Genomic DNA, 26,935 nt, shown 5'->3' with positions numbered 1-26,935 from the left:
AAAATAGCTTTTTTTGGCCACAAACAAAGGATTCTGTGTATGTGCAGATGAGGTATGAATGTAAGCCATTTACCAGGAGTACCTTCCTATGGGTCCTACCAGCACAGTGGGACTTCTTCCTCTCATGTTGCTGTTCTTGGCCAGGACAAAGTTGGGATATCAAGGGCTGCTATTTCTGGTGACACAGGAAGTCATTACCTGCCATTGCACGAGCCCCTCAAGTAGCATCTAAAGACCCACTTTTTCTGTCCCTGAATTGAATGTAAACTTCCTGCCACCCAGCCCACATTGGATTTGCATCCATGCTTCAGTTATTAATCATGGCTAACAATGCAACACTTATTTTCAGATGCAGACTCCTTGCCTATGTCTTCAGTTCACGCAGTTCAGTCTTTTTTAAAAAAGAAAAAAAAAGTTTTGTGCATGTTTCTGTTTCTGTGAAATTAGCATCACAATGTATTTGAGAGTAAATGCCTGAAAATATTTTATATGTTTTTAATCTCAGGCAGAGGGAGATGTTGAAAGAGCTGAAAGAGGTCTGCTGTGGTTTCACATATTTCCACTGCTGAATCTGGCAAGATCTGGGCCAAATCCATTTCCTGTATCTGGAACACCTTTTTGTCAAATAGGGGTTGGCAACCGGCTTCAGCTAGCTAGGCCAGTGGACTTTTTTTTTCCTGGGAAAAGGAAAGCAGCTCCCCTCTGCACATGATCTGAGGTATGACCAGAATCAGGTACACAGGGTCATTGCTATAACTGAACTTTGACATCCCAAACTGAAGAGAGAGAGACCCATTAAGCAGCTGTGAAAGCCTGGTCTCTGTATTAGTAAACAGGAAGTGATGCTGTGCTTCCCTGGCATTTTTGGTGCTTGGTGGCTTTCCCTTCATGCATCAAAGTAAGATAAGCTGCTAGATTCCTCCAGGAGTGCCAAAAATAAAGATCTAAAGCTGAGTTCTGCATAGAAGTGATGTATTTTGGACAGTACTGCTGCAGCGGAAAGTGAGGGAGGATGGGGAGACTTGTGTCATTTAATGCTTCTCCGGGAAAACACAAATCCAGGGCAAGAGTATAGATTGTAGCCTAGCCTCCTGTGGTCTTCAAGTACCATACAAGTTGGTCACCAGCAAAGTGTCCAGAGCTGGTTGTTTCCATTACCCTACCAACCCTACCAGCTGGAAACAACCAGCTCTGGACACTTTGCTGGTGACCAACTTGTATGGTACTTGAAGACCACAGGAGGCTAGTACTTGTACCACATCATTGCTGTCTGGTACGGCTGGTCGACTGTGACCCTCAATATACCGTATTTTTCACTCTATAGGACACACTTTTCCCCCTCCAAAAATTAAAGGGAAATGTGTGTGCATCCTATGGAGCGAACGCAGGCTCCTTGGCTTCAGTGCTTCGGAGGCTTCGCGTTGCTTTCGCTGAAGCCTGGAGAGCGAGAGGGGTTGGTGCGCACCGACCCCTCTCGCTCTCCAGGCTTCAGGGATGGCCGCCTGAAGCCTTTGGAGCACAGCGCGAGTTCCCGCTGCGCTCTGCAGGCTTCGGGTTCCTTTCGCTGAAACCGGGAGAGCAAGACTCTCCTGGCTTCAGCAGAGAGGGAGAGCTGCGCAGCGCCCCTTCAGCTAAGCGGGAGGAGAAATGGAAGGGGCTCCGTTTCTCCTGCCGCTTCGCTGAAGGGGCGCTGAGCAGAGAGGGGGAGATTTTTTCCCCTTTGTTCTCCCCTTAAACAAGGTGTGTCCTATGGTCGGGTGCATCCTATAGAGCGAAAAATACAGTAACTGCTGGACTCCTAACTCCAATCACCTCTGACTGTTGGTTATGCTGGCTGGGGCTGGTGGGAGTTGTAGTGCAACAACATCTAGAGGGTGTAAGTTCCTCAGCCCTTTGTGGGGCTTCCTCAGTGACCTAAAATGGTTCTAATTCCTCTATGAACTTTTTATTTGACATTTGTTAGCATACAGGACCATTCAGGTTTGGGGGAGTGAGTAGGGCAACACACATAATTTCCCTGCTTGTGTTAGCTCTTTTAAAAAGTGTGGAACATCATGATCAAGCTGATTGTGATGCAATAGCCCAATACGGAGGCACCTTTTCATGCAAACACACCATCTTTCTGTGAATCTTTCTGAGTCATAAACCTCACCACCAGCCATACGTGCTCCTGAGGCCTGTTGCCTAGAAGCTGGCGACTTTCTGAAGTGGAACCTGGTTTTGCAGCAAGAAAAGAAGGTTGAAAGGCAAATGCCAAGTGTGTTTGCTCCAAGATGCAGATCTAGAGCGGTGCTTTCTGCTGTTGCCTAGGCGCTTCCCTGCACACATTTTTGCAAACAGGGAAATTATAACATCAGAAACGGCTGATGTAGTTTGTACTCTCTTTCAGCCTCAGCCCTCTGCCGATCTATGCATTTGGTGTTTTGAATAAGAATAGCTTGCCTTCAACTGTGGCATTTCTGGTCATATTTTGAAACCAGAATTTTCTGCATCTCTCTCTCTCTGCTAATAAAAAAATGTGGCATTTCTTTTCAGAGCAGCTGGCTTGTGGCTTAATATTCTATTCAACAGGTGGTTTCATGTATAATGCAACCATAGCTTTCTCAGTTCCAGCTAACTTTCTGTAGATACGATGAAAGCTCTTTCACCTTTCCCCAATGACTTTTCCCATTTCTGTCTCAATCGGGGGGGGGGCGGGGGGCCAAGAATAGGGAATAAGCCTTTCCTAGGTGCTTGCTGTCTCCCTACTGGGCAGAAGCTAACTAAATGTAAGTAAAATTATACATCTGGTGGAATTCAGTGTTCCTTTTCACTAGCTCTGGGTTAATCTATGTGCAGAGTTTTGTTGGGAAACAGCATGCAGAACACAAAAACTTGGATTGTTACATCAGATCAAAATCCATTTACTTCAAGGTAAGCTAACCTGTGGTCCTCCCAGATGTTGCTGGACTCCCAATTCCCATCAGCACTAGCCAGGACAGCCAGTGCTCAGGGGTGATGGGGGTCCAGCAACATGTGGAGGGCCACATGTTCCACTATTTCTGCATGGCTTAATAATCACTTTCACAGTTGTCCTCCACGAACCTGTCTAAGAATCCTTTACAAATGCTTTCTAAGCCTGCGACTATCACAACCTCATCTTATACTTGCAAATTCCATAAATTATGCTTAGTGTGTTGGGAAAGTACTTTTTCCTCTTGTTGATACTGAACCCTATTGCCAATCAGCTTTGTTAAATGATCTCGAAATTCCAAATGTTACAAGACGGGAGAGAAGTTTTCATCTTTTCTACATCAGGTATGGGGAACCTATGGCCCTCTGGAAGTTCCTGGGCTCCCAAAGCCCATCAACCCTGCTAGATTCCGCTTACCTGTTCTACACAGTTCATGCACACCTATTTTTAACCCTCACCATCTTTCTTAGCATAGATGAAGTAGCCTAGAGAAGATGAGCAGCAGCATGCCTTTGGACTGTAGGACAGCTGAGGATCTGGCCTACTGGTCAGATCTTGTTTCCCACCCATCCTTTCCCTGCAGCACAGTTAAGAAATGAAAGACAAGTGACATTTGGGGTGTGTGAAAACAAGGCAGTGCTTGCTTTATTGCAATGACATTAATTCTGCATAGAAACCACACAGAAGCTTGTGGTAAACCTCATCTAGCCAAATATAACATTGCCTCTTGTTTCGCAAGAAAATGACTTCATTTCCATAATCTGAACACAGCACAGCACCCTCTATACTGTATTTAAATACTCCAATTAAGAACTTCACAAGATAGCTCAGTTGGTTAAAGTGTGGTGCTGATAACGCCAAGGTTGCAGGTTCGATCCCCGTATGGGGCAGCTGCATATCCCTGCATTGCAGGGGGTTGGACTAGATGATCCTCAGGGTCCCTTCCAATTCCATGATTCCTCTCTAAAGTAGGACGCATGGCTACCCTATATCAGAAAGATCATCCAACAATGGCACCCTCTTAGGACCCAAGGTTTCATAACAAAAAATGACAACTTGGGTGTTTCCGAGGTGGCAGCTTTCATTCTCCCCGCATTGTGCCTCAGCAAGTAGGGCTTTTGCATTCACCCAGATAATTTATAAAAAATGTATTCTTAATTTTAAATTTTGTGTTCGTAAACTTTTATGCTGTAGCCCTTTATAGATTTCAGTTGTTTGATTTTAGAGGAAAGCCATGCTTTTGTCTCCTGCTATTCATTGTGAAGGCCTTTGGCTACTACTACTACTACTACTGGGGACGCGGGTGGCGCTGTGGGTAAAAGCCTCAGCGCCTAGGGCTTGCCGATCGAAAGGTCGGCGGTTCGAATCCCCGCGGCGGGGTGCGCTCCCGCTGCTCGGTCCCAGTGCCTGCCAACCTAGCAGTTCGAAAGCACCCCCGGGTGCAAGTAGATAAATAGGGACCGCTTACCAGCGGGAAGGTAAACGGCGTTCCGTGTGCTGCGCTGGCTCGCCAGATGCAGCTTTGTCACGCTGGCCACGTGACCCGGAAGTGTCTCCGGACAGCGCTGGCCCCCGGCCTCTAGATGTGAGATGGGCGCACAAACCCCAGAGTCTGTCAAGACTGGCCCGTTCGGGCAGGGGTACCTTTACCTTTACTACTACTACTAAATTATTTATACCCCAGCCAAGACCGGGTTCAGGGCGGTTAACAACCAATAATAAAAACAAGTTGATTAAAATACAATTTAAAAACAAGATTAAAATACAACATTAAAACATTAAGATGCAGCCTCTTCACAGGAGGAGAAAGGAAAAAGAAAGAGGGGGAGGGAATCAAACTGATTCTAAGCCAAAGGCCAGGTGGAACAACTCTGTCTTACAGGCCCTGTGGAAAGAAATCAGATCCCGCAGGGCCCTGGTCTCATGAGGCAGAGCGTTCCACCAGGCCGGAGCCAGAGTTGAAAAGGCCCTGGCTCTGGGTGAGGCTAATCTAACTTCCTTTGGGCCCGGGACCTCTAGGGTGTTGCTATTTATGGACCTTAAGGTCCTCTGTGGGGCATACCAGGAGAGGCGGTCTTGTAGGTACGAGGGTCCTAGACCTTGAAGGGCTTTAAAGGTCAAAAGCAGCACCTTAAATCTGACCCTGTACTCCACCGGGAGCCAGTGCAGCTTGAAAAGCACTGGGTGAATATGCTCCCATGGCAGAGACCCAGTGAGAAGCCTCGCTGCAGCATTCTTCACCCGCTGGAGTTTCTGGGACAGCTTCAAGGGCAGCCCCGCGTAGAGTGAATTACAGTAATCAAGCCTGGAGATGACCGTCGCATGGATCACTGTGGCCAGGTTGGGACAGGAAAGGTAAGGGACTAACTGCTTGATGCAGAGAAGGTGGAAAAATGTCACCTTGGCTGTTGGTGTAACCTGCGCCTCCATGGAAAGGGAGGCGTCAAGGAATACACCCAAACTCTTAACAGAAGGCAATGGCACTAATTGGGCCCCCGCAAGAGAAGGGAGTTGGTCCCTCATCCCCATACCATCCCAACCCAGCCAGAGGACCTCTGTCTTCGAAGGATTTAGTTTTAATCGGCTCCCACGAAACCATCCAGTCACAGCTTCCAAGCATCTGGTCAGTGTGTTCGGGGCCGAGTCAGTGTGGCCATCCATCAGCAGATAGAGCTGAGTGTCATCAGCATATTGGTGACAACCCAGCCCAAAGCTCCAGACAATCTGGGCAAGAGGGTGCATAAAGATGTTAAAAAGCATTGGGGAGAGGATAAAAATTGATTGAACTGCATTAGGCCCTAATTGCAAGCTGGCCTGGGATTGGTTTCATTTGGGAGTGCTCAAATGGAGCTGATTCTAGCAGGGATCAGCTCCACTCAGGAGCAGCAGTTGGGAGGTCCCAAGTGAAACCAACCGTAACTGGGGCTATATTTGAGGGCAATTGCAAAAGCTCCACATGCCAAGGGATAATTGGCACCATGGTTTAATGTGCTTGATTGTTCATTTGCAGCTGCACCTCTACCTATTCCCACATCTGACATTATAGGGCACCCAGCAGGGACACGTGGGCATGACAACATTGTGTGGCTAATTAAGACTCTTGGAGGGCCTAATTTGACTCATAGGCTAGAGGTTTCCTGTTCCTGTTTTATTGTCGCCTGGTCATTGCTCTTCTTCTGTAAGCAATGTGCACAGATGCAAATGTGGAAGTGAAACAGTTTTTCCAGTGTGTCTCTGCATGTATACCAAGCACGTCCTTTTAGAAATGTGTGTTTATTTCAAAACAGTTTTTAAAATACGAGTTTATTTAGGTGTGTATCATGTGAATCTCTTAAGGATTAGTGTTTACATGAAAGAGTGTTTCAGTGCAACTTTAAAGTTGGGGCAATATTTACCTAAGCCCTTCTTAGAGTAAACCCACTACTCTAATGAACCTGTTTGTCATTTCCATTAACTTTGATGGGTCTACTCTGAGTGTGACTAGCATTGAACACCACCCACTGACTTATTATTATTATTTAGAACAAAAACCTGCCACTAAAATGGTGCTATGCACATTTAAAACCACACATCTTCCAAGTAGCTAGGGTGATCTACCCATGCAGTGTCTGTGTCAGATTTTCAGAGTTCCCCAAAGAGAAAGGAAAACCTTGGGGAAACAAGATGATGATGATTTGATGCTAATGTTGTGTAGATGCCCTGTAAACAAAATGAAGGAGCAAAGTGCAGCAGTTCCAGAGTAAACTCCTAATGTGGAAACACCAGGAATAATCCTGGAGATTATTATTCTTTAGAAGTCAGAGGACGGGTACTCTTCGGCCATTCAGAGGAGAAAGGCCAACTCCACACACACATACCTTCTTTCAGGAGAAACACTGTCAATCATCCAGAGAAGCAGAAGCTGCTGGTTGTTTTCATTCCCACCCCCCTTTCCCAGTGCTAGAACAAACAGTCCTTCAGAACACCAGACCCCATAAACACAGCAACCTCCCTAATCAGAGAACTCAACACATTTGCAATGGTATCGGTAAATTTTGCAAAGTCGGAAGCTGTGTGCTTCAACACCCCTCCTCACACTGTTGCAGGAATTTATGTATAGGTTGGGGGGGGGTTGCCCCTCCAGCAGATATCCTGATACCTGAGTGCCAGACAGTTAGCCATTCCAGAAATAACAAACCCAGATAAAGACAAAAGGGTGTGTATTAACTGGAACTGCTGTCACATTAGCTGACGGGACAAAACGGAAAGTTTCTAATGCTGCAAATGTATATGTTTCTGTTTTGCAGGCGGAGCTGGAGTGTTTCATTGTACCAGGGATGAAGTGTTGCCTGTTATCGATACCTGCTTTGGCGAAACAGGGCTACAAAATTTGTTTTGAAAATAACACCTGTTCTATTTCCAGAGGGGGGAAGCTGCTTGTCAACGTAGAGGGCAAGGACAATCTCTTTGCTCTGCTGTCTGTCCGTGCTGATCCAAAAATCCTTCCTGCCTCTCCCTCTTGCCGGTAGCAGAGATAAACACAGCGGTGAAGCAATTGCAGTAATAAATTCAGACACAAAGGCGTTCCTTATCTTGCTTTGCCTTTAATCATGAAGTTTAACAGCATAACTTCAAACCTGGTGAAAGCTCACCCATCTTGCATCCTCTCTCCGCAAAAGCGAAACCAGACTGAAACACTTAGAGTCAATCCACTCCCATAAGAGTTTCTAACCACGCCTCAGGGAAGAGACGTCACCAGAACTCCTTACCCCTGTGAGTTCTGAAACCAATAACAAGATTAACCCCACTCAGTGGACCAGAATGTGGTCTAAACTCCCCCTTAAATCTATATCATCGAGAAGGAGAGATTGAACAAGGGACCTTCTGTGTCCGAAGCAGATGTTCCACCTTTGGCCTGCTGCCCTTTCCGCATCTGTCTTGGGGTTGTAGAAGTGAGGGGAAGGACACAGGCACCTGCCAGCAGCCATGCAAACAAGAGCTTCTGGATATAGGTTTGGTTGTGCATGTTTATTTGTATTCAGTTGACAGCTGTTTTGCAGATTGCTTGATCGAAAGGCGGAGCATAAATCTACAAATTAAATTAATTATCTAGCCCATAGAAGGCCATCAGCTGGCCTGCTAGATGTGAGGGTTGCAGCTGGTTAGACTGATGAAAAGGGAAATAGGCAAAACAAGTAGGAACTGCAACAAAACATCAACAGCATTCGATGCTCCTGTTCAGGATTCCAGCTCCTCCATTGCATTCCCCCTTTCTTGCTTTCCCAATGAGTGTCACTCACCCAAAGGAGGCTAGTCCATTGGGGCGATGGGGGCGCTGCTCCAACAGCCTTAATCTGTCTCCAGGCAGGTCCCATCTGCCTACCTTCTTACTTACTACCTTCTTGCCCTGCCTGTCAGCTTCCTCCTCCTTAGCCTCAACGTTGCCCTTCGGCAGGGAAGAGAAGGATAGGGACAAAAACCAGAAGGAATTGGCTCTGTCTGACATCGGCTGAGGTTGCACCTGTCGGCTGAGGTTGCACTCTGGCTCAGTTGGGTATCTTGCCTTGCACCCTACAAATGGGTGGAAGCCAGCACAGCGCTCACCATTTCAAGTCATCCAAGCATGCTCATTCCTTGTTGGGCCACTTTTGGTTACATACACAATCAAATTCCCAACCCGAACATCAGAAACAGAGCGGTTGCTGCTGCTAAACAGAACTCAATGCTGTACTATTGTCATTTAATCTTGGAAACGATGTCCCTGCCAAACATACTTTTAAAGGGTGTTCGATGTCTCACCAATTTGTATTCAGGCATTCTGACATTTATGCTCCCTAAAACTTGCTCCTTGCAATGATGCATAGGTGGTATTTAACTAAATTAGCTAAAATGTTCTCATCCTGAAGCAAAGTTCTTAACCTGAGGTACTATTTCTGTGTTAGTGGAGTCTGTAACCTGAAGTGTATGTAATCTGAAGCATATGTAACCCGAGGTACCACTGTATCTACAGAAAGTTAGCTGGAACTGAGAAAGCTATGGTTGCATTATACATGAAACCACCTGTTGAATGGAATATTAAGCCACAAGCCAGCTGCTCTGAAAAGAAATGCCACTTTTTTTTATTAGCAGAGAGAGAGAGATGCAGAAAATGCTGGTTTCAAAATATGACCAGAAATGCCACAGTGAAGGCAAGCTATTCTTATTCAAAACACCAAATGCATAGATCGGCAGAGGGCTGAGGCTGAAAGAGAGTACAAACCCTGACGCGTTCTTGTTAGGTATGACAGGAGAAGACATTCCAAAGGTATATAAGAGACTGTTTATGTATGCCACAATGGCAGCTAGGACTTTACTGCCCCCAACAAGAAACAACAAGAATTACCAATAATAGAAGAATGGCAGACTAAGATGATGGACTATGCAGAACTAGCAAAGTTGACGGTAAAAATCGGAAACGAGAGCAACCAAACGTTCCAGAGTGACTGGACTAAATTTATTCAATATATAGACAATCATTGTAAACATCTAAAGACACTAGCAGGACTGAGATTAATCTTGTATCGTCAAACAGATGGATCTATCTACTGATGTTTAAAGTTTAAAATATCTAAGGGAAAAGGTAGAATGGAGACGATACAAATGTGTGTGAATATGAAATAGATATTAAAAAAACCAGACAATGGGATGGAGGAAAGTCGAGAAGCTCTGTGCAGCTATTAATATACTAAATAAATATGTTATATATATGTTAAAAATAAATAAAAATATTTTTTAAAAAATTAATAAAACTTTCTCCTTGTTACTTTGAAGAATAATAAATATGTAATCCCATATGAAGCAATTATAATATATATAAACTGAAAGAAATGCCTGTTTAATTGCAGAAGTAAGGTAAATGATCCATAAATATACATTTCTCTGATTATGCAGTCGTTTATTTATATATTTAATTAAACAATGCATATACTGCTTAATTACAATAGTCTTTCAACAGTTTGCAGGACAAAAAAAACCAAACAATGGTCAGTTAAAACTATAAAATCAAACAAGTTAAAAGTTTGTGAGAACAAAAAAGGCACTGGAATCTCAGTGTGGGAGGGAGAGAGGCTAGTTGAATAGTAAAGCATTGGCAGAACTATAAATACTGTTGCTCTGTGAAGGCCTGAGTTCTCCAGGCCAGGCAAATTCATAGGGAAACCATTGAGGAAAACAGATAAAAAGTGGTTTCCAAACTATGAGCTTTTAGTGTGACCCAGTCATGCTTCCACCCTATGATACATGCAAGTGTAACTGACCATTTTATGCTTCAGCACCTGTAGCTGCTGCTTTTTCCGTATACATCCTGGCAGTGGCGGACTTTGGGCTCTCAACTTTCAGTGGCGCCCTGTGTGAGACAAACTCTTCTTGCGCTCTATTCTGCAGCATTTTTGTGGCACCCCTTGCAATGCAATATACAGTGCTGTTGTGCTACCCTAAAACTGCCTCTGGTCCTAGAATGTACTGTTGAACCTGTGAGTGTGGTGTAACTAAGCATACAATTTCAGCACTGGGTCTTCGATCCTACCACCACCACCACAACGTCTTAAAGAAAAATGCAACGTTTTCATTGTAGGGCAACATTTAAAACCAGTTAAAAACAAGCCACCAGCCAAGGAAGGTATTACTGAATCTATATGAAAACAAAGAGGCATGGTAATAGGACTCAGTTGCTTGAATTTGGGACGAGGAGCCGTTTTCAGCCTGAGGGCTGCATTCTCTCATGGAACCACAAACCAGAGATGGCTGGGGTTATAGGCAAAAGCAGAAGGAGCAATGGATGCGACTCCTACCTTTGAACAATGGGATGCATTCCAGCCACATAGAAGAGGTTTCTGCACCCCTGTTTGGATTGTGCATATATGTCCATTCCCTAGCCTAGCGTCTGGCTTCCTTGAAATGTGGTACATATTTGCTGCATATCTTCCATACTGCCCAACAACCAGTCGCTCATCCTGTACCTCAGCTCTCCTGCATTCTGGAGTCTGTGATGGATTTTCTGTTGCCTGACATGTCTGGGTTCTTCTGAAGAGCTCTTTTCAGTTTCTCATGGGTGGCTGCCAGCAGAGCCCTCTTGAAATTTCTGGACAGAAAAAAGAAAATAATGGGGTCGAAGCAGCAGTTGAGGGCTGAGATGCAAAGGACAACTTCATTGGCAAAGTGGAGGGCCTGAACACTCTCTGCAGCAGAAAAGACCCCTACCTGGGCAAAGATGTAGGGCACTCGGACCACGTGGTAGGGGGCAAAGCATATTGTGAAGACGAGCAGGACCACAGAGATCTTCAGAGTGGCTCTGCTGCTAATCCGCTTACTTCTCCTTAAGGATGCTGTGTGGAGTTTAAGAGAGATTTTGCTGTAAGAGTAAAGGAAAAACAGCAACAGGAAGAAGAAAAGGAGCACGGCTGTCATGTTGAGCACTGCTGCCAGAGCTCCTCTCTTCTTGAAGTGGAAGCATTTGTGGCTGCAGGGGTCGTTGCTGTTGCCCTTGTTGAAAAAGTATGGCAGCATTAGGGCAATGCAGAGCAGCCATACCACTCTGGAGGCAGAAGTGCTGTGAGGTACTTTGTGGATCCGGAACTGCTGGAGGGGCCAGATGATCTTCAGGTAGCGGTCCAGGCAGATCAGGCTGAGGAGCAGGATGCTGATGTACATGGTGATATAGAAGACTGTGCCAACCACTTTGCACAGGATGGGAGGGCCACTCTCATTTTGATAAGCAGCCCGGAAGGGCAGGCAGAGGGCAAGCAAGAGGTCTGAGATGGCAAGGTTCTTCATGTACACCATGATGGAGTTTGTCTTCTGTGTGCCAAACTGGAACACCCAGAGGGCCAGCATGTTGCTGAAGAAACCAAATGTGGAGATGACTGAGTACATCACAGGCAGAGTCCCTGCAAGAAAGCCATCTTGGATTTCACAAGTTGATCCATTAGAATCATTCCTTGGGAGATGGTCATTAGGGGAAAGGAAATTCATAGTTCTGCAAAAGAAAAGGGGGGTGGGACCAAGGTGCAGATGATTAGCTGATTCCACAAACAACTTGGTCCATCTTTGCTTTAGCTGCAAACATCTCTGGTAACTTCTCAGGCATGTTGCTGATTCATATCTGCCTATTATGCAATGAAAGGCACTGCAATAGTTTGTTGAGCCAGTTTGGCTCAACCAGATGGATCTCATAGGTGGAAATTGCATATCTGATTGCTGTACTAGATGCCATTTTTGTAAAGAAACCTGACAGTGCAGTCATGTTATTTTAAATCATTTTTAGTCCACCTGACTTTTAGCTAATCATTTAAATTTTGACAAAACCTCAGTATGTGTTTTGTTTAAGAAATTAAAGGAAATCTAAAATTCACAATTAAATGTTTTAAGTGCTATGTTTTAACACACCAGAACCAAAGTTGCACAGAATGAATGCATCTGTGCATAACTAGTGTTTCATGTGCACTTACTTTGTCCTGTGATTTATTCTGTTTGTCCCATGATTTCTAGTCATGCGTCCAAGAGGGGTTTTCTTTGTCCCATTGCTTTCCCCAGGAAAACTCACCGTTTCACTGCTGAATCAGAACATCAATCCACAGAAAACCCAATAGACATTTGTTCCATTTCAACAGTAAACAGCAGATCTTCCTGGGGAAAGTGACAGAACCAAAACAAAAACAAAAAAAGGAACCTCTCAGACCAGGGGCACTGCATGAGCTGCTGGTGGGCGCATGCATACCCTGGGGACAGGCTGCGGAGGGTGAATGGAGCCTGTGTCAAGCCCTCATCTCCAACCTGCCGCTCACCTGGGCCAAGTGGGGCCACGCTGCACCCCTGTGCACCAGCAGCCCTTAGCAGGCACAAAGGGAACACTCACACTGCCCTTCCAGCGCTGCACCACTTTGTGATACTGCAGCGCTATGTGGAGGAGGATGCAACAGGCATGCACCCTTCCTGTTGTGTCCTCTTCACACACCCCTGTAGCACAGGGCTGGCAGGGCAGAAGGAGCAAGATGCACTCCCCCAATGCACCCGGGATCCACTGCCCCTCTGCCCTCCCACCACTTTCTCAGAACCCCAACTATTTAATCACATTATTTAATGATGAACAGTGCCGGATTTATGTATAAGCTAAACAAGCTATAGCTTAAGGCCCCACTCTCTTGAGGCCCCCAAAAACATTTAAAGAAAAAAATTGGAGTACATTTCCAAAATATAAGATAAAGAACAAATAAAATAAAAACCTTCATACAGCAACAGTGTTTTATGTTGTGTAGACTCCCATGATGTAAGTAATGGGCCCCACCTGCTAGCCTGCTCCCTAAAATATCACTTCATCTTAATTGTAATTTCAGTTCAACAATTACTTTGATAAAATACATATTTTGTTATGTGGAAATGGCTTTAGATACCTACTAGGTCCATAAATTACCATATAGCATATATTCAACACAAAAAACAGCGACAATTTGTTGCTGACAAAGGACAGCTGGACATATAAAGGGCCCCATTACCTTCAGTAGCTTAGGGCTTCATTAAACCTAAAACCGGCCCTGATGATGAACTTACTGTTTCAGAGTGTCTAATGTCTGTGGACAGAGATTTGCCAGCAGAAACTTCCAAACTGACAAGCAAACCCAGAATTGGTTCTATATTTGTATATCTCTGCCAATATATGGGAGTGGGCAAGAGCTCAGTGGTACAGCATCTGCTTTGGATGCAGAAGGCCCCTGGTTCAATGCCCTGCTTCTCCAGATAAGGCTGGAAGGGACCCCTGCTTGAAACCGTGAAGAGCCACTACTCTTCACGGTTTTAACATTGAAAACAGAAGAGCCACTGGTGAGCCAGTGTGGTGTAGTGGTTAAGAACGGTAGTCACGTAATCTGGGAAACCGGGTTCGTGTCTCCGCTCCTCCACATGCAGCTGCTGGGTGACCTTGGGCCAGTCACACTTCTGTGAAGTCTCTCAGCCCCACTCACCTCACAGAGTGTTTGTTGTGGGGGAGGAAGGGAAAGGAGAATGTTAGCCGCTTTGAGACTCCTGAAGGGGAGTGAAAGGCGGGATATCAAATCCAAACTCTTCTTCTTCTTCTTCTACTGGTTAGTTTGAACAACTCTGAGCTACATGGAAAAAATTGTCTGACTTCATATAAGGCACCTTCATGTGTTCCTATGGTAGGAGCAAAACATGCCATTACGAAGCACATTTTTATCTTAGAAGAAGGTTTTGCAATTTCCTTTAAATACCAGCATCTTTGGGTATCTTAACTATTAATGTTTGTAAGCAAAAGCTACCCCCCCATTTCTATACCATCTCTCATTTTTCAGTTTTATTTACAATCTGAAAAACAAAAATATTTGCTTTTTATTTACAAAAATCCACAAAGACAAAAACAAGAAACAAGAAAACAACACTATCCAGGACAGAAGCGAAAAAATACCCAAGAGTTTCAGAAATCAGACATATTGAAATCATAAAGCTCCAAGTAATATGAAGGTTATCAAATAACATACCTATGCCTGGTTTTCCAGCTTATAGCTTAAACTAACTATTCTAGGCTTAAAAAGAAACCAACAACTTTTGCCTACCTTTGCAGCTTTGGCTTCTTTCACTCGTCCCAGCTCTTTTAAAAAGTCCAACGAGCTCGTGACAGAATTTCATGTAGCGTCTCTGCCTCTTTCACCTCTAATGTCAAGATGCTATACTGTCAGCAAAGAGATGGAAGTGGTTTGGTATGTGGGAGGGTTTTTAATATATATAAAAAGAGCAAATCTACAAAAATCAGCCCACATCTAACAGTGTCTGAGCCTGCTGCAGGAAGAGCAGAAGTGAAAGAGTGTGCTTGCTTGCTTGCTTTTCAGCAAAGGGAAACAGAAGCAATTTGATGGAGAGGGGGTAGGGAGTGGACACTTGGGCTTAGGATGAGAGGCGATGGTGTTTTCCTTGTGCGCTTTGTATACCGCATGTGTGTCTTGGGGTGAGATACATATGCATCTGAGCATGCAATTATCAAAATTCCTTCTGTTTTCAATGTTAAAAGCTGCAAGTTTCATTGCTTACATAGCCACAAACATATACAAGAGGCTTGGAGAAACCTCAATTTTTACAAAGTGCAAAAAAACACACCCCAACCCCCCCCCCACAACCTACCCATTGGGAGACCTCAAAAACAGCCCAGTGAGGCTTCAGAATTCTTACTATCTGATGTGGGATTTAGGGACAGGGGGGAGTGGAGTTGCTAGGGTGGATGTTGTGTTGGTTGTAGTCCAGTCTTTCCTTGATAAAAATTGTAACTGGCCTATTTAAAGGGTAGCACATTTGGCCTTTTGAAATGATACAATGAAAACAAAATGTAATTTTAATAAAGCAACCTCTTAGCAACCACCTTTATATTAGTTGTTCATTTTAGCTGTCTCTACACTAATACACAGAGTACAGGAAACAAGCAAGAGGAACTTGAGCTCTTAATACAGGGTGGCAAATATGACCTAATAGTCATTACTGAATCCTGGTGAGATGAGACTTAAGACTGGAATATAGAAACTGGTGCCTCCCCCCACCTCCAGCTGGAGCTCTCCAGAATTCTGCTCTGGCACCTCTCAGATGGGCGCCATTGCCATTCTCAGAGAACAAGGGAGTTCACGGTAAGCTCCAGCATCCCTTTTTCTAGAAAAACAGCACTGGGTACAACCTATTCAAAAGGGATAGACCAAATAGGAAAGGAGTAGGAGTAGCGTTATATATAAAGGGCGTGTATGTTTGTAAAGAGATCCATGACCTGGATCATGGAAAGCAGACTCAAAGTCTATGGGTAAAAATGGTAGGAGTAAGAAGCAACAGTGATCTTACTATGACTGTTGGCTATAGACCTCCAAGCCAGACTGAGGACTTGGATGATGCCTTCCTAGAGCACCTTACCAAACATTCAGAAAGAAGAGAGGTAGTGGTCATGGAAGACTTCAGCTACCCCAATATCTGCTGGAACTCAAACTCTGCCAAGAATGCAAGGTCCAACAAATTCCTCAATTGCTTCACTAACAATTTCATTTCCCAGAAGGTGGAAGAAGCAACAAGGGGATCCTTACCAACAGGGAGGAACTGATTGACAAAGTGAAAGTACTGGGGAGCTTGGGAGGAAGTAATCATTTCCTCTTGGGTTTCATTATAAGCAGGCAATTAAGAAGGCTGATTTCAAAAAGCTTAAGGAACTACTGAGTGAAATCCCATGTATTTTTTTTGCATTTTTTTCTCCTTCTTTGTTCTTTCATCGCTTTATTTTCTATAACAAATTATTTTAATGAAATGGTGTGTATGCAACACCTAAAGAAACCAGTGTGGCTGCATAAGTAGCTCCCAGATGAGCTGCAATGTAAGAGATGGAAGCTGGGGTGACAACTTGAATAAAATATTGTTGGGCCAGGTAACCCACCTTGCACACCATTTGAATGGGAATGCCCATCCACTTGGTGGAGGCTCAGCCCCCTCAAATATTATATTGTGGGGGCCAAAGCCCCCATAGCCCCTAGGAGTTGGCTCTTATGGATGGAAGAAAAGAGAAATCATGAAAGAAAAATATACACAACCAGCCAACAGTTGCAGGGAGAAGGTTCAGGTGAGCCAAAACACAGTATGAGCTATTCAATGCTATTCAATGACAGAGAGAAGGCAGAATTGTTGGACCCCTACTTTGCCTCTGTCTTCACCCAAAAAGAATGAGCCACAAGCTTCATGGATCAGGGGAATACTGTGGACATAGTATCATAGAATTGTAGAGTTGGAAGGGACCCTAAGGCTCATTTAGTCCAACCCCCTGCAGTGTATCTTGTATATTTATTTCAGTAAGCCTTTTGACAAATGATATTTTTGCAGAGAAGCTGGTGAAATGTGGGCTGGCTGAGGTTAACTCCCTGACCCTCACAGTGGTTTGAAGTAGAGCTCTTGCTTATTGTTTAAAATATAATATTGGTGTGAGTGGTGCAGTGCTAGAATAATTGTCAGAATCTACTTTTGGCACAGTTTGTGGTTTGTGTTTGTTTTTAAGCCATGTATTAGATGGAACTTAAATTGCTTGAATTGCATGGTATTATATGTTATATGGACGTTTCAATTTGTATAAAAGTTAGAAGGGCAGGCCTACAGAAGGGCAGGGCAAGGTTGGCTGTGTACCCTCCTGGCCCGTTCTCCCATCCAGCAAGTGGGTGTGTTTTTGTATAGCTTCAGCTGTTGACTGCATATTGTTAGGTTGTAGAGAGGAATCTGATGTATCCCAAGTTAACCATTGGTTCATTTAGGCAGATTAGGGGTGACTCTCCAGGGCTGGAGGCAGGGAACCTCTTCCAGCCCCACTTGGAGATTTTGGGGATTCAACGTGATACTTCCTGCATGCAAGGTTGGAGCTCTGCTACTGAGCTACAGCCCTTCCCCCATTAAAGCACGCAGAGCCAGGGCTTTTTTGGCTGTGGCTCCGATCTGGTTGAACGCTCTGTCACAAGAGACTGGGGCCCTTTGGGACTTGACATCTTTCCGCGGGGCCTGCAAGACAGAGCTGTTCCACCAGGCCTTTGGCCAAGCTACAGCCTGACACCCTCCTTTGGCAATCCTCACAGAACTCTAGCCCAATGGTTGCCATTAATTTTATTTGAACTGATTTTATAATGAAATGGTTTTAGAATGTTGTATTATTTTACTGTTGTTAGCCGCTCTGAGCCCGGCTTCGGCTGGGGAGGGCGGGATATAAATTATTATTATTATTATTATTATTATTATTATTATTATTATTATTATTATTTCCAGGCTCTCCTCCCATCCAAGTACTCAGCAAGGCTGATCCTTCTAAGTTTCCAAAATCAGGTAAGCTCAAGGTGGTGTGGACATAGGCAAGGATGGGTGAGACTGAGAAATAAGCAACCAGGATGTTTTAATGGGAAATTTTATTTCTGATCATTCAACAACTGGGCGGCAGAATCCTTTCCCAATACAGCACAATTCACCCAGAGATTTCTCAGTAAAACATGATGCAGGTGTGGCGCCAAGGGTTGAAGACCCATGATTATTTCTGCAGTAGGTTCCCTGCAAGGTCCCTGTCTCCAGCATCATGAAGCCACCTAATGAGCAGGAAAGGGGAGATTTTTTACCACTAATAAGATGCCTGACCCTTTGTGCTGATAGGAACCAATCAGAGTGAAAATAGTCAGCCATTGAGGATGGGCTACCAGGGTCCTGTGGAGAAGGCAAGCAAGAAGATCTTCAAGGAGGTCTCCATATGTGCCACAGCTAAGGATTTCCAGGAACTGAAAAGCAAAGGGGACTTGGCTTTCCCTTTCCAGGGAAAAGTGTGCAAGTCCTATTATGTACAACAGAAGTTCATGGGAAACACAACTTGAAGTCACAGTGGAAGAAGACATTGGAATGCACCAAATCATTTGCCCATTTACATGCACAGAAATTAGTAGATCCATCTGAAAGGCAACTCACAGAATTCTGCACTGATCACCACAATGCATCCCTCCTCCTCCTCCTCCTCCTCACATAATTATAAGATTATTGTATAATCTTAGGAGGTTATATATAGTCTTCCCACCCCTGTGGCAGTGAATGTGTTTCCATTAGGAACATAAGAACCACCTGCTAGATCAAGACAATGGCCCATCTAGTCCAACATCCTGTTTTCTTGCAGTAGCCAAACATTTTTTAAAAAATTCCTTGTATACCATGCCCCAATATCTTTTGGCGTGTTTACATTGCCACCATATTTGCATCAGGGAGCCTTCTGCCTCAGAGCACTTCCAACAGAGATTGGACCCTCTTCTATTCATTTCAGCAAGTTTTGATGCTGTCAGATACCATCTGTACAACATTTTTTGTATATTTTCTTTTACTGCAAAGCGAGCAGGAAAAAAAATCATTTTATTCCAAAGTTTCTCCTAATCGGTAAGCTCAATATTATACCCAATGTCAATCACCCAATGTATCTTCACAGCTTTGACTAGCTCATCTTTGCTTTCCCAGTCCAGTAGGATTTTATATTATATATATATATATATATATATATATATATATATATATATATATATATCCCTACACAGATCTGGCTGGCACAAGGCACAAAACCACAGCTCGCCCCTATACACGAAGCCAAGCCAGAGCACAACTAAATGCAGCACAGCCATCTTCTCAGAAAAACTCTTCACAAGCTCAAGAGGTCAAGACACGAAAGCTTTAGCAACTAATCTACACTTAATGACCCACCCAGTGGTATTCAGAATATCACTCATGAAATCACCCAAGATATCCCTCAAGTAATTAAGGAACAAAAGAAGAAAAGGCACACTAATCTAGGAACTTCCTCTCTGCCCAGAACGTTGGAGGCTATACACCACACCCCTCAACAATATTTATAGGAACTCAAACACCAGACTCTGCTCTGTTCCAGTAACAAGAAGCCGAAAGCACCAGCCTGAAGATGACGAGTGAGACCTCGTCGAAACGTCGCACAGACACCCCGACTCTTACACAGGAAGACACCCGAAGACACCAAAACCTGCATTCCTGTACCCGTGAAAATCTACGAAAGCATATATATATATATATATATATATATATATATATATATATATATCCCTACACAGATCTGGCTGGCACAAGGCACAAAACCACAGCTCGCCCCTATACACGAAGCCAAGCCAGAGCACAACTAAATGCAGCACAGCCATCTTCTCAGAAAAACTCTTCACAAGCTCAAGAGGTCAAGACACGAAAGCTTTAGCAACTAATCTACACTTAATGACCCACCCAGTGGTATTCAGAATATCACTCATGAAATCACCCAAGATATCCCTCAAGTAATTAAGGAACAAAAGAAGAAAAGGCACACTAATCTAGGAACTTCCTCTCTGCCCAGAACGTTGGAGGCTATACACCACACCCCTCAACAGTATTTATAGGAACTCAAACACCAGACTCTGCTCTGTTCCAGTAACAAGAAGCCGAAAGCACCAGCCTGAAGATGACGAGTGAGACCTCGTCGAAACGTCGCACAGACACCCCGACTCTTACACGGGAAGACACCCGAAGACACCAAAACCTGCATTCCTGTACCCGTGAAAATCTACGAAAGCATATATATATATATATATATATATATATATATATATATATATATTGTTGTTTCCCATTAGTATCTTTTCAAATTCTGAGCCCTCTTCAGCAAATACTTTCTCTTTCTCTTTTCTAAAGCTCTTACTCACTTGCATATATTGGAACCAGTCTGTAAATATTTTTCCTGTTTCTTACCTCTTTTTCAATTGTACCAAATCGTACTTAAAGTCTAGGAGGTCTTTGTATGTTCCCTAGACTTTGTCCATATTTAGCCTTTTTACTGCCACTGCTTCCATAGGCAATACCCAGCCTGGGTCTTTCTTTCTAAAAGGTCCTTATATCTTGCCCAAACATTATATAGACTTTCCTTTTTTAAAATAATAACACTGGGCAACAATTTTTTACTTTTTGAATGTTGTCTAGATTTCTACAGCTGATTTAGGGTATTTTTGCACTGCTGAATCAGGACATGGCATCCGTTTCTCTCCATCAGGTCAGGTTTACTGTAAACTGAATGGTGGGCATTGATAAAGGTAAGTACACGTAAATTGCATGTTGCTTCACCATTTTTCAAACTTCAGGGCTTGAACTTCCGTTTCTTGGAACTCCTGGAATGCTCAGTGGCAGGGAGGTCTCTCTTCAGAGTCCAATAGTAGTCAGCCATCATGACTGCGTCCCAGCGACCCTGATACCTGGTCTCCATCTCTTTCATGTCCTGATGGAATCTCTCCCCCTGCTCGTCACTCATTGAACCCAGGTTCTCAGGAAACCGGTCCATATGTGAAAATAGGTAGTACATCTTGACGCTCATGTTGCAGCCCAGGTTTCTGAAAGCAGTCAGCATGTTGTTGACAAGTTATGTGTAGTTTTTGGCCTTATTGTTGCCAAGGAAGTTCTTCACTACCAGAACAAATGCCTTCCATGCTTCCAGTTCCACTTCGTTCACTGAGTTTCCGAACTCTGGATCTCTGATGAGCTGACGGATCTGAGGACTGTCAAAGATGCCAGCTTTCAACTTCTCCATGGTCAATCCTGGAAAAGCCTGGCACAAGTAAGTGAAGCAGTCACCATCCTTGTCCAGAGCCTTGGTGAACTGCTTGATTAAGCCGAGCTTGATGTGCAGCGGTGGGAAGAGTATTCTGTCTCTGTCCACAAGAGGGTCATTGATGACGTTCCTTTCTTTGCAAGGCACCAATTCCTCCTGCACAGGCCAGTCCTTCTTCGTGTAATGCTGAGCACGGTCCCTACTATCCCACATGCACAGAAAACATGGGTACTTGGTGAAGCTAGACTGTTGTCCCAACAAAAAGTTCACCATCTTCAGGTCAACACAAATAAACCACTTATGCTGATCATAACCAATTTTCTCCAGCACATACTTCACCGCTTCATAGTTCCCCTTCAGTGTACTCGAGTGAGCCAGGGGTATAGAGGCAAACTGGTTGCCGTTGTGTAGCAGAACACATTTCAGTGATAGCTTGCTGCTGTCAATGAATAGTCTCCAATCTTTGGGTTCATACTGTGGCACTCCAAGCTTGAGCAGAAGCTGCGCAATATCTGCACAATACACCAAGTCCTTCTCTTCCGAGAAAAAACGCAGGTTTTATGACTTCAAACTGATCCCTTTTCGACATAATCACCCAGAACTATTGGACCTGAATACTTCTTGTCATTAAAATAATCATTTCCAAGCAAAACAGTTATTCGACATGGCATTTTACCCCCACCAACTTCTTCAAAAATGCTCCACACAAGCGTACATGTGAACAAAAACGTAAAAAAACAACATGTGGCCATAGCTCAAAAACTTGACCTGATTGAGCAAAACCAATGTGATTTTTGGATTCAGCGCATCAGATTCATCCTAAATCAACTGAAAAAAACGCAGACAACAAATTTGTTGTTGACCAGTGTAATAATATATTATTTATTTTTTTCAGATTTTGAAATTTACGAACAATTATCAAACAACGAACATAGAAAGAGAATTCTGAAGAATCTTCTGGACTTCGCTCTTCCCCTTTCTGGGTCCTTATATTAACCTTTTCCTCCTGCATATTGTCTATTAATCCAAATCTATTAAATTTCCATTCTAACCAAAATTCAACATTAAACTACAACTGTTATTCCAATTCTACTAATAATTTTAATTATTTACAGTGGTTTTTAAGATAATTTATATATTTTCCCCATTCCTTACTAAAATTTTAGTCTTCCTGATTTGTGATTATTCCAGCCATTTTTGCCATTTCAGCATAGTCCATCAACTTAATCTGCCATTTTCCTTCAACCTTTCCTAATCACATGGTTGAAAAAAAATATATTGTGGGCTTTGGTTTTATCATAATATAGATAACCATGCCCTCCAAACACCAGCCCCTTCATGGATCACTGCCTTGCCGTGGCGAAGGGGCTTGAAGAACTCAGAGAAGCTATGAACTACGCCGAGCAGGGCACACAAGATGAACAGGTCATAGTGGAGAGTTTTGACCAAACGTGATCCACCTGGAGTAGGAATCGGCAAGCCACTCCAGTATCCCTGCCAAGAAAACTCCATGGACAAAGACAACAGGCATATAAAAGTTATGACACTGGAAGATGAGCCCCTCAGGTCGGAAGGTGTCCAACATGCTACTGGGGAAGAGCGGAGGACAAGTACAAGTAGATCCAGAGCTGATGAAGCGGCTGGGCCAAAGCCGAAAGGACGCTCAGTTGTGGATATGCATGGAAGCGAAAGGAAAGTCCAATGCTGTAAAGAAAAATATTGCATAGGAACCTGGAATGTAAGAACCATGAACCTGGGTAAGTTGGATGTGGTCAAAAATGAGATGGCAAGAATAAATATTGACATCCTGGGCATCAGTGAGCTAAAATGGACGGGAATGGGCGAATTCAGTTCGGATGAATACCATATCTACTACTGTGGGCAAGAAACCCGTAAGAGAAATGGAGTGGCCCTCATAGTCAACAAAAGAGTGGCGAAAGCTGTACTGGGATGCAGTCTCAAAAATGATAGAATGATCTCGATACGAATCCAAGGCAGACCTTTTAACATCACAGTAATCCAAGTTTATGCACCAACTACTGGTGCTGAAGAAACTGAAATTGACCAGTTCTATGAAGACTTACAAAACCTTATCGAAGTGACACCAAAGAAGGATGTTCTGCTCATTATAGGGGATTGGAATGCTAAAGTAGGGAATCAAGAGATAAAAGGAACAACTGGCAAGTTTGGCCTTGGAGATCAAAACGAAGCAGGGCAAAGGCTAATAGAGTTCTGTCAAGAGAACAAGCTGGTCATCACAAACACGCTTTTCCAACAACACAAGAGACGACTCTACACATGGACATCCCCAGATGGGCAACATCGAAATCAGATTGATTATATTCTCTGCAGCCAAAGATGGAGAAGCTCTATACAGTCAGCAAAAACAAGACCTGGAGCTGACTGTGGCTCAGATCATCAGCTCCTTATAGCAAAATTCAAGCTTAAACTGAAGAAAGTAGGAAAAACCACTGGACAGGTAAGATACAATCTAAACCAAATCCCTTATGAATACACAGTGGAAGTGAGGAACAGGTTTAAGGATTTAGATTTGCTGGACAGAGTGCCTGAAGAACTATGGATGGAGGCTCGCAACATTATACAGGAGGCAGCAACTAAAACCATCCCAATGAAAAAGAAATGCAAGAAAGCAAAGTGGCTGTCCAACGAGGCCTTACAAATAGCGGAGGAGAGAAGGCAAGCAAAATGCGAGGGAGATAGTGAAAGATACAGGAAATTGAATGCAGATTTCCAAAGAACAGCAAGGAGAGACAAGAAGGCCTTCTTAAACGAGCAATGCAAAGAAATAGAGGAAAGCAACAGAATGGGAAGAACCAGAGATCTGTTCAAGAAAATCGGAAATATGAAAGGAACATTTCGTACAAAGATTACTATAATAAAGGACAAAAGTGGTAAAGATCTAACTGAAGCAGAAGACATCAAGAAGAGGTGGCAAGAATACACAGAGGAATTATACCAGAAAGATATGGATGTCTCGTACACCCCAGGTAGTGTGGTTGCTGACCTTGAGCCAGACATCCTGGAGAGTGAAGTCAAATGGGCCTTAGAAAGCACTGCAAATAACAAGGCCAGTGGAAGTGATGGTATTCCAGCTGAACTGTTTAAAATTTTAAAAGATGATGCTGTTAAGGTGCTACACTCAATATGCCAGCAAGTTTGGAAAACTCAGCAGTGGCCAGAGGATTGGAGAAGATCAGTCTACATTCCAATCCCAAAGAAAGGCAGTGCCAAAGAATGCTCCAACTACCGCACAATTTCACTCATTTCACATGCTAGCAAGGTTATGCTTAAAATTCTACTAGGAAGGCTCAAGCAGTATGTGGACCGAGAACTCCCAGAAGTGCAAGCTGGATTTAGAAGAGGCAGAGGAACCAGAGACCAAATTGCAAACATGCGCTGGATTATGGAGAAAGCCAGAGAGTTCCAGAAAGACATCTACTTCTGCTTCATTGACTATGCAAAAGCCTTTGACTGTGTTGACCACAGCAAACTATGGCAAGTTCTTAAAGAAATGGGAGTGCCTGATCACCTCATCTGTCTCCTGCGAAATCTCTATGTGGGACAAGAAGCTACAGTTAGAACTGGATATGGAACAACTGATTGGTTCCAAATTGGGAAAGGAGTACGGCAAGGCTGTATATTGTCTCCCTGCTTATTTAACTTATATGCAGAATTCATCATGCGAAAGGCTGGGCTGGATGAATCCCAAGCCGGAATTAAGATTGCCGGAAGAAATATCAACAACCTCATATATGCAGATGACACAACCTTGATGGCAGAAAGTGAAGAGGAATTAAAGAACCTTTTAATGAGGGTGAAAGAGGAGAGCGCAAAATATGGTCTGAAGCTCAACATCAAAAAAACGAAGATCATGGCCACTGGGCCCATCACCTCCTGGCAAATAGATGGGGAAGAAATGGAGGCAGTGAGAGATTTTACTTTCTTGGGCTCCATGATCACTGCAGATGGTGACAGCAGTTACGAAATTAAAAGACGCCTGCTCCTTGGGAGAAAGGCGATGGCAAACCTAGACAACATCTTAAAAAGCAGAGACATCACCTTGCCAACAAAGGTCCGTATAGTAAAAGCCATGGTTTTCCCAGTAGTGATGTATGGAAGTGAGAGCTGGACCATAAAGAAGGCTGATCGCCAAAGAATTGATGCTTTTGAATTATGGTGCTGGAGGAGACTCTTGAGAGTCCCATGGACTGCAAGAAGATCAAACCTATCCATTCTGAAGGAAATCAGCCCTGAGTGGTCACTGGAAGGACAGATCGTGAAGCTGAGGCTCCAATACTTTGGCCACCTCATGAGAAGAGAGGACTCCCTGGAAAAGACCCTGATGTTGGGAAAGATGGAGGGCACAAGGAGAAGGGGACGACAGAGAATGAGATGGTTGGATGGTGTTCTTGAAGCTACTAGCATGAGTTTGATCAAACTGCGGGAGGCAGTGGAGGACAGAAGTGCCTGGCGTGCTCTGGTCCATGGGGTCACGAAGAGTCGGACACGACTAAACGACTAAACAACAACAACAACAACCAAACACCAGATCAAACTCTTCTAGATCCAAAATGCCTTCATCCTTCACACTTCCTCATAGTACTTTTTTTGCATGTATTAATATTTTAAATGTAAAATCAAGCCTGTCCTTTCCAGTGAAAGATCAATGGAGCCAGAGTTCACCAGGCATGGGCAGACCTCTGGGAACAAGCTGTGAAACCATTCGTTTATCATGTCCTTGACGTTGATGTCTGAGCTCAGGATGCACAATGAGATGTCCACAAAAATATCCCCCACAGATATAAAAGGAGTTGGTGTAGTTTCTTGCATGCTGCTCTATAATTTCAAAGGCTTCTGGAAAAATTAAAGAAAAAAGTAGGGGTCGGTCAACCATGTTTCCAGAAAGCAGAAATAGGGGAGAGAGAATGAGGGTCTTCTTCTAAGAGGTGTGTCTTCGACTATGAAATCGACAGCAGATCGAAAGCAACCTCAAAGAAGTGTGTAATTCTCCCAAATGAGAAACATTTCAACACTACCCAGCCCACCCAACTATCTTCTCTCCCTAGACAGAAGCAAAATCAGACCATTACTGAACCTTGTTTGGGGGATAGGCGACCCTTCCTTCTCCAGTGAACAGTTAATATATGCCAGTATGCTCCAACACAAATGACGTAACAGCTATGTGGCTTGGCTTTGTCATTTCTGTTTTGGTTGACCACATTTTTTATAATGTTGCTGTTAAATATGCTGAACCTTCTCTAGTTAACATACATTTTTTAAATTTTGTTGTTTTTATTCAACAGAAATGCTGTTATCTATCTAGGTTGTTTTTATATAATCCTGACATAGTTACACTGCTAGAGCCAGATCATTCAAAAGCTGCCATCACCTCTTCCCTTTCATCAACATGCTGTCATGACCTTTGGTTCATGGTCCACCTGCACCACTTTCTGGATAGATATAGCCTTATTACTGTTGTCTATGCTCTAGTAACCTGTAGGACAGATTACTGCAATGCTTTATACATAGGGTTGCCTCTGAAGACACTTCAGCTGGTGGAGAATTTGGTGGCCTGGTTGCTCACCAGGACAAGACAGTTTGAGCATATTACTGGCCTGACAGCACTGGCTGCCAATTAGCTTCTGGGCCCAATTCAAAGTGCTGGTTTTGACCTGTAAGGCCTTAATTGGCTCAGGGCCGCAATACTTCAAGGACTGCCTCTTTCCATATAAATCTACCTCGACCCTGCAATAAGCTTCTGAGGCCCTTCTTTGTGTGTCTCCTCCTCAAGAGGTCTGGAGGGTGGCAACACAATAAAGGGCCTT

General features: G+C 43.8%; 1 protein-coding gene across 12 annotated transcripts in view; it reads right to left on the bottom strand.

Moving 5' to 3' along the window:
* Positions 1-10,890: 10,890 nt before the first annotated feature.
* The window catches only part of LOC309523627 (putative G-protein coupled receptor 34), a 303,235-nt gene continuing 287,190 nt past the window's right edge, over positions 10,891-26,935 (bottom strand). For 9 of the 12 annotated variants that reach the window (XM_082207603.1, XM_082207605.1, XM_082207598.1 and 6 more), the window contains 2 exons: positions 14,536-14,651; positions 10,891-11,945 (listed from right to left, as the gene is read on the bottom strand). In XM_082207603.1, coding sequence (XP_082063729.1) covers positions 10,931-11,941 — 1,011 coding nt within the window. In that variant the 5' untranslated portion in view covers positions 11,942-11,945; positions 14,536-14,651 and the 3' untranslated portion in view covers positions 10,891-10,930. Of the gene's footprint in view, positions 11,946-14,535; positions 17,344-26,935 lie in introns of those variants that run through there. The other 3 variants (XM_082207607.1, XM_082207604.1, XM_082207601.1) reach the window with 3 other exon arrangements.

The sequence above is a fragment of the Podarcis vaucheri genome (genome assembly GCF_965113315.1).
Source record: "Podarcis vaucheri genome assembly, chromosome: Z".
Classification (NCBI taxonomy): Eukaryota; Metazoa; Chordata; class Lepidosauria; order Squamata; family Lacertidae; genus Podarcis; species Podarcis vaucheri.
The sequence above is the reverse complement of the archived record's forward strand: the minus strand, read 5'-3'. Positions and strand labels throughout refer to the sequence as shown.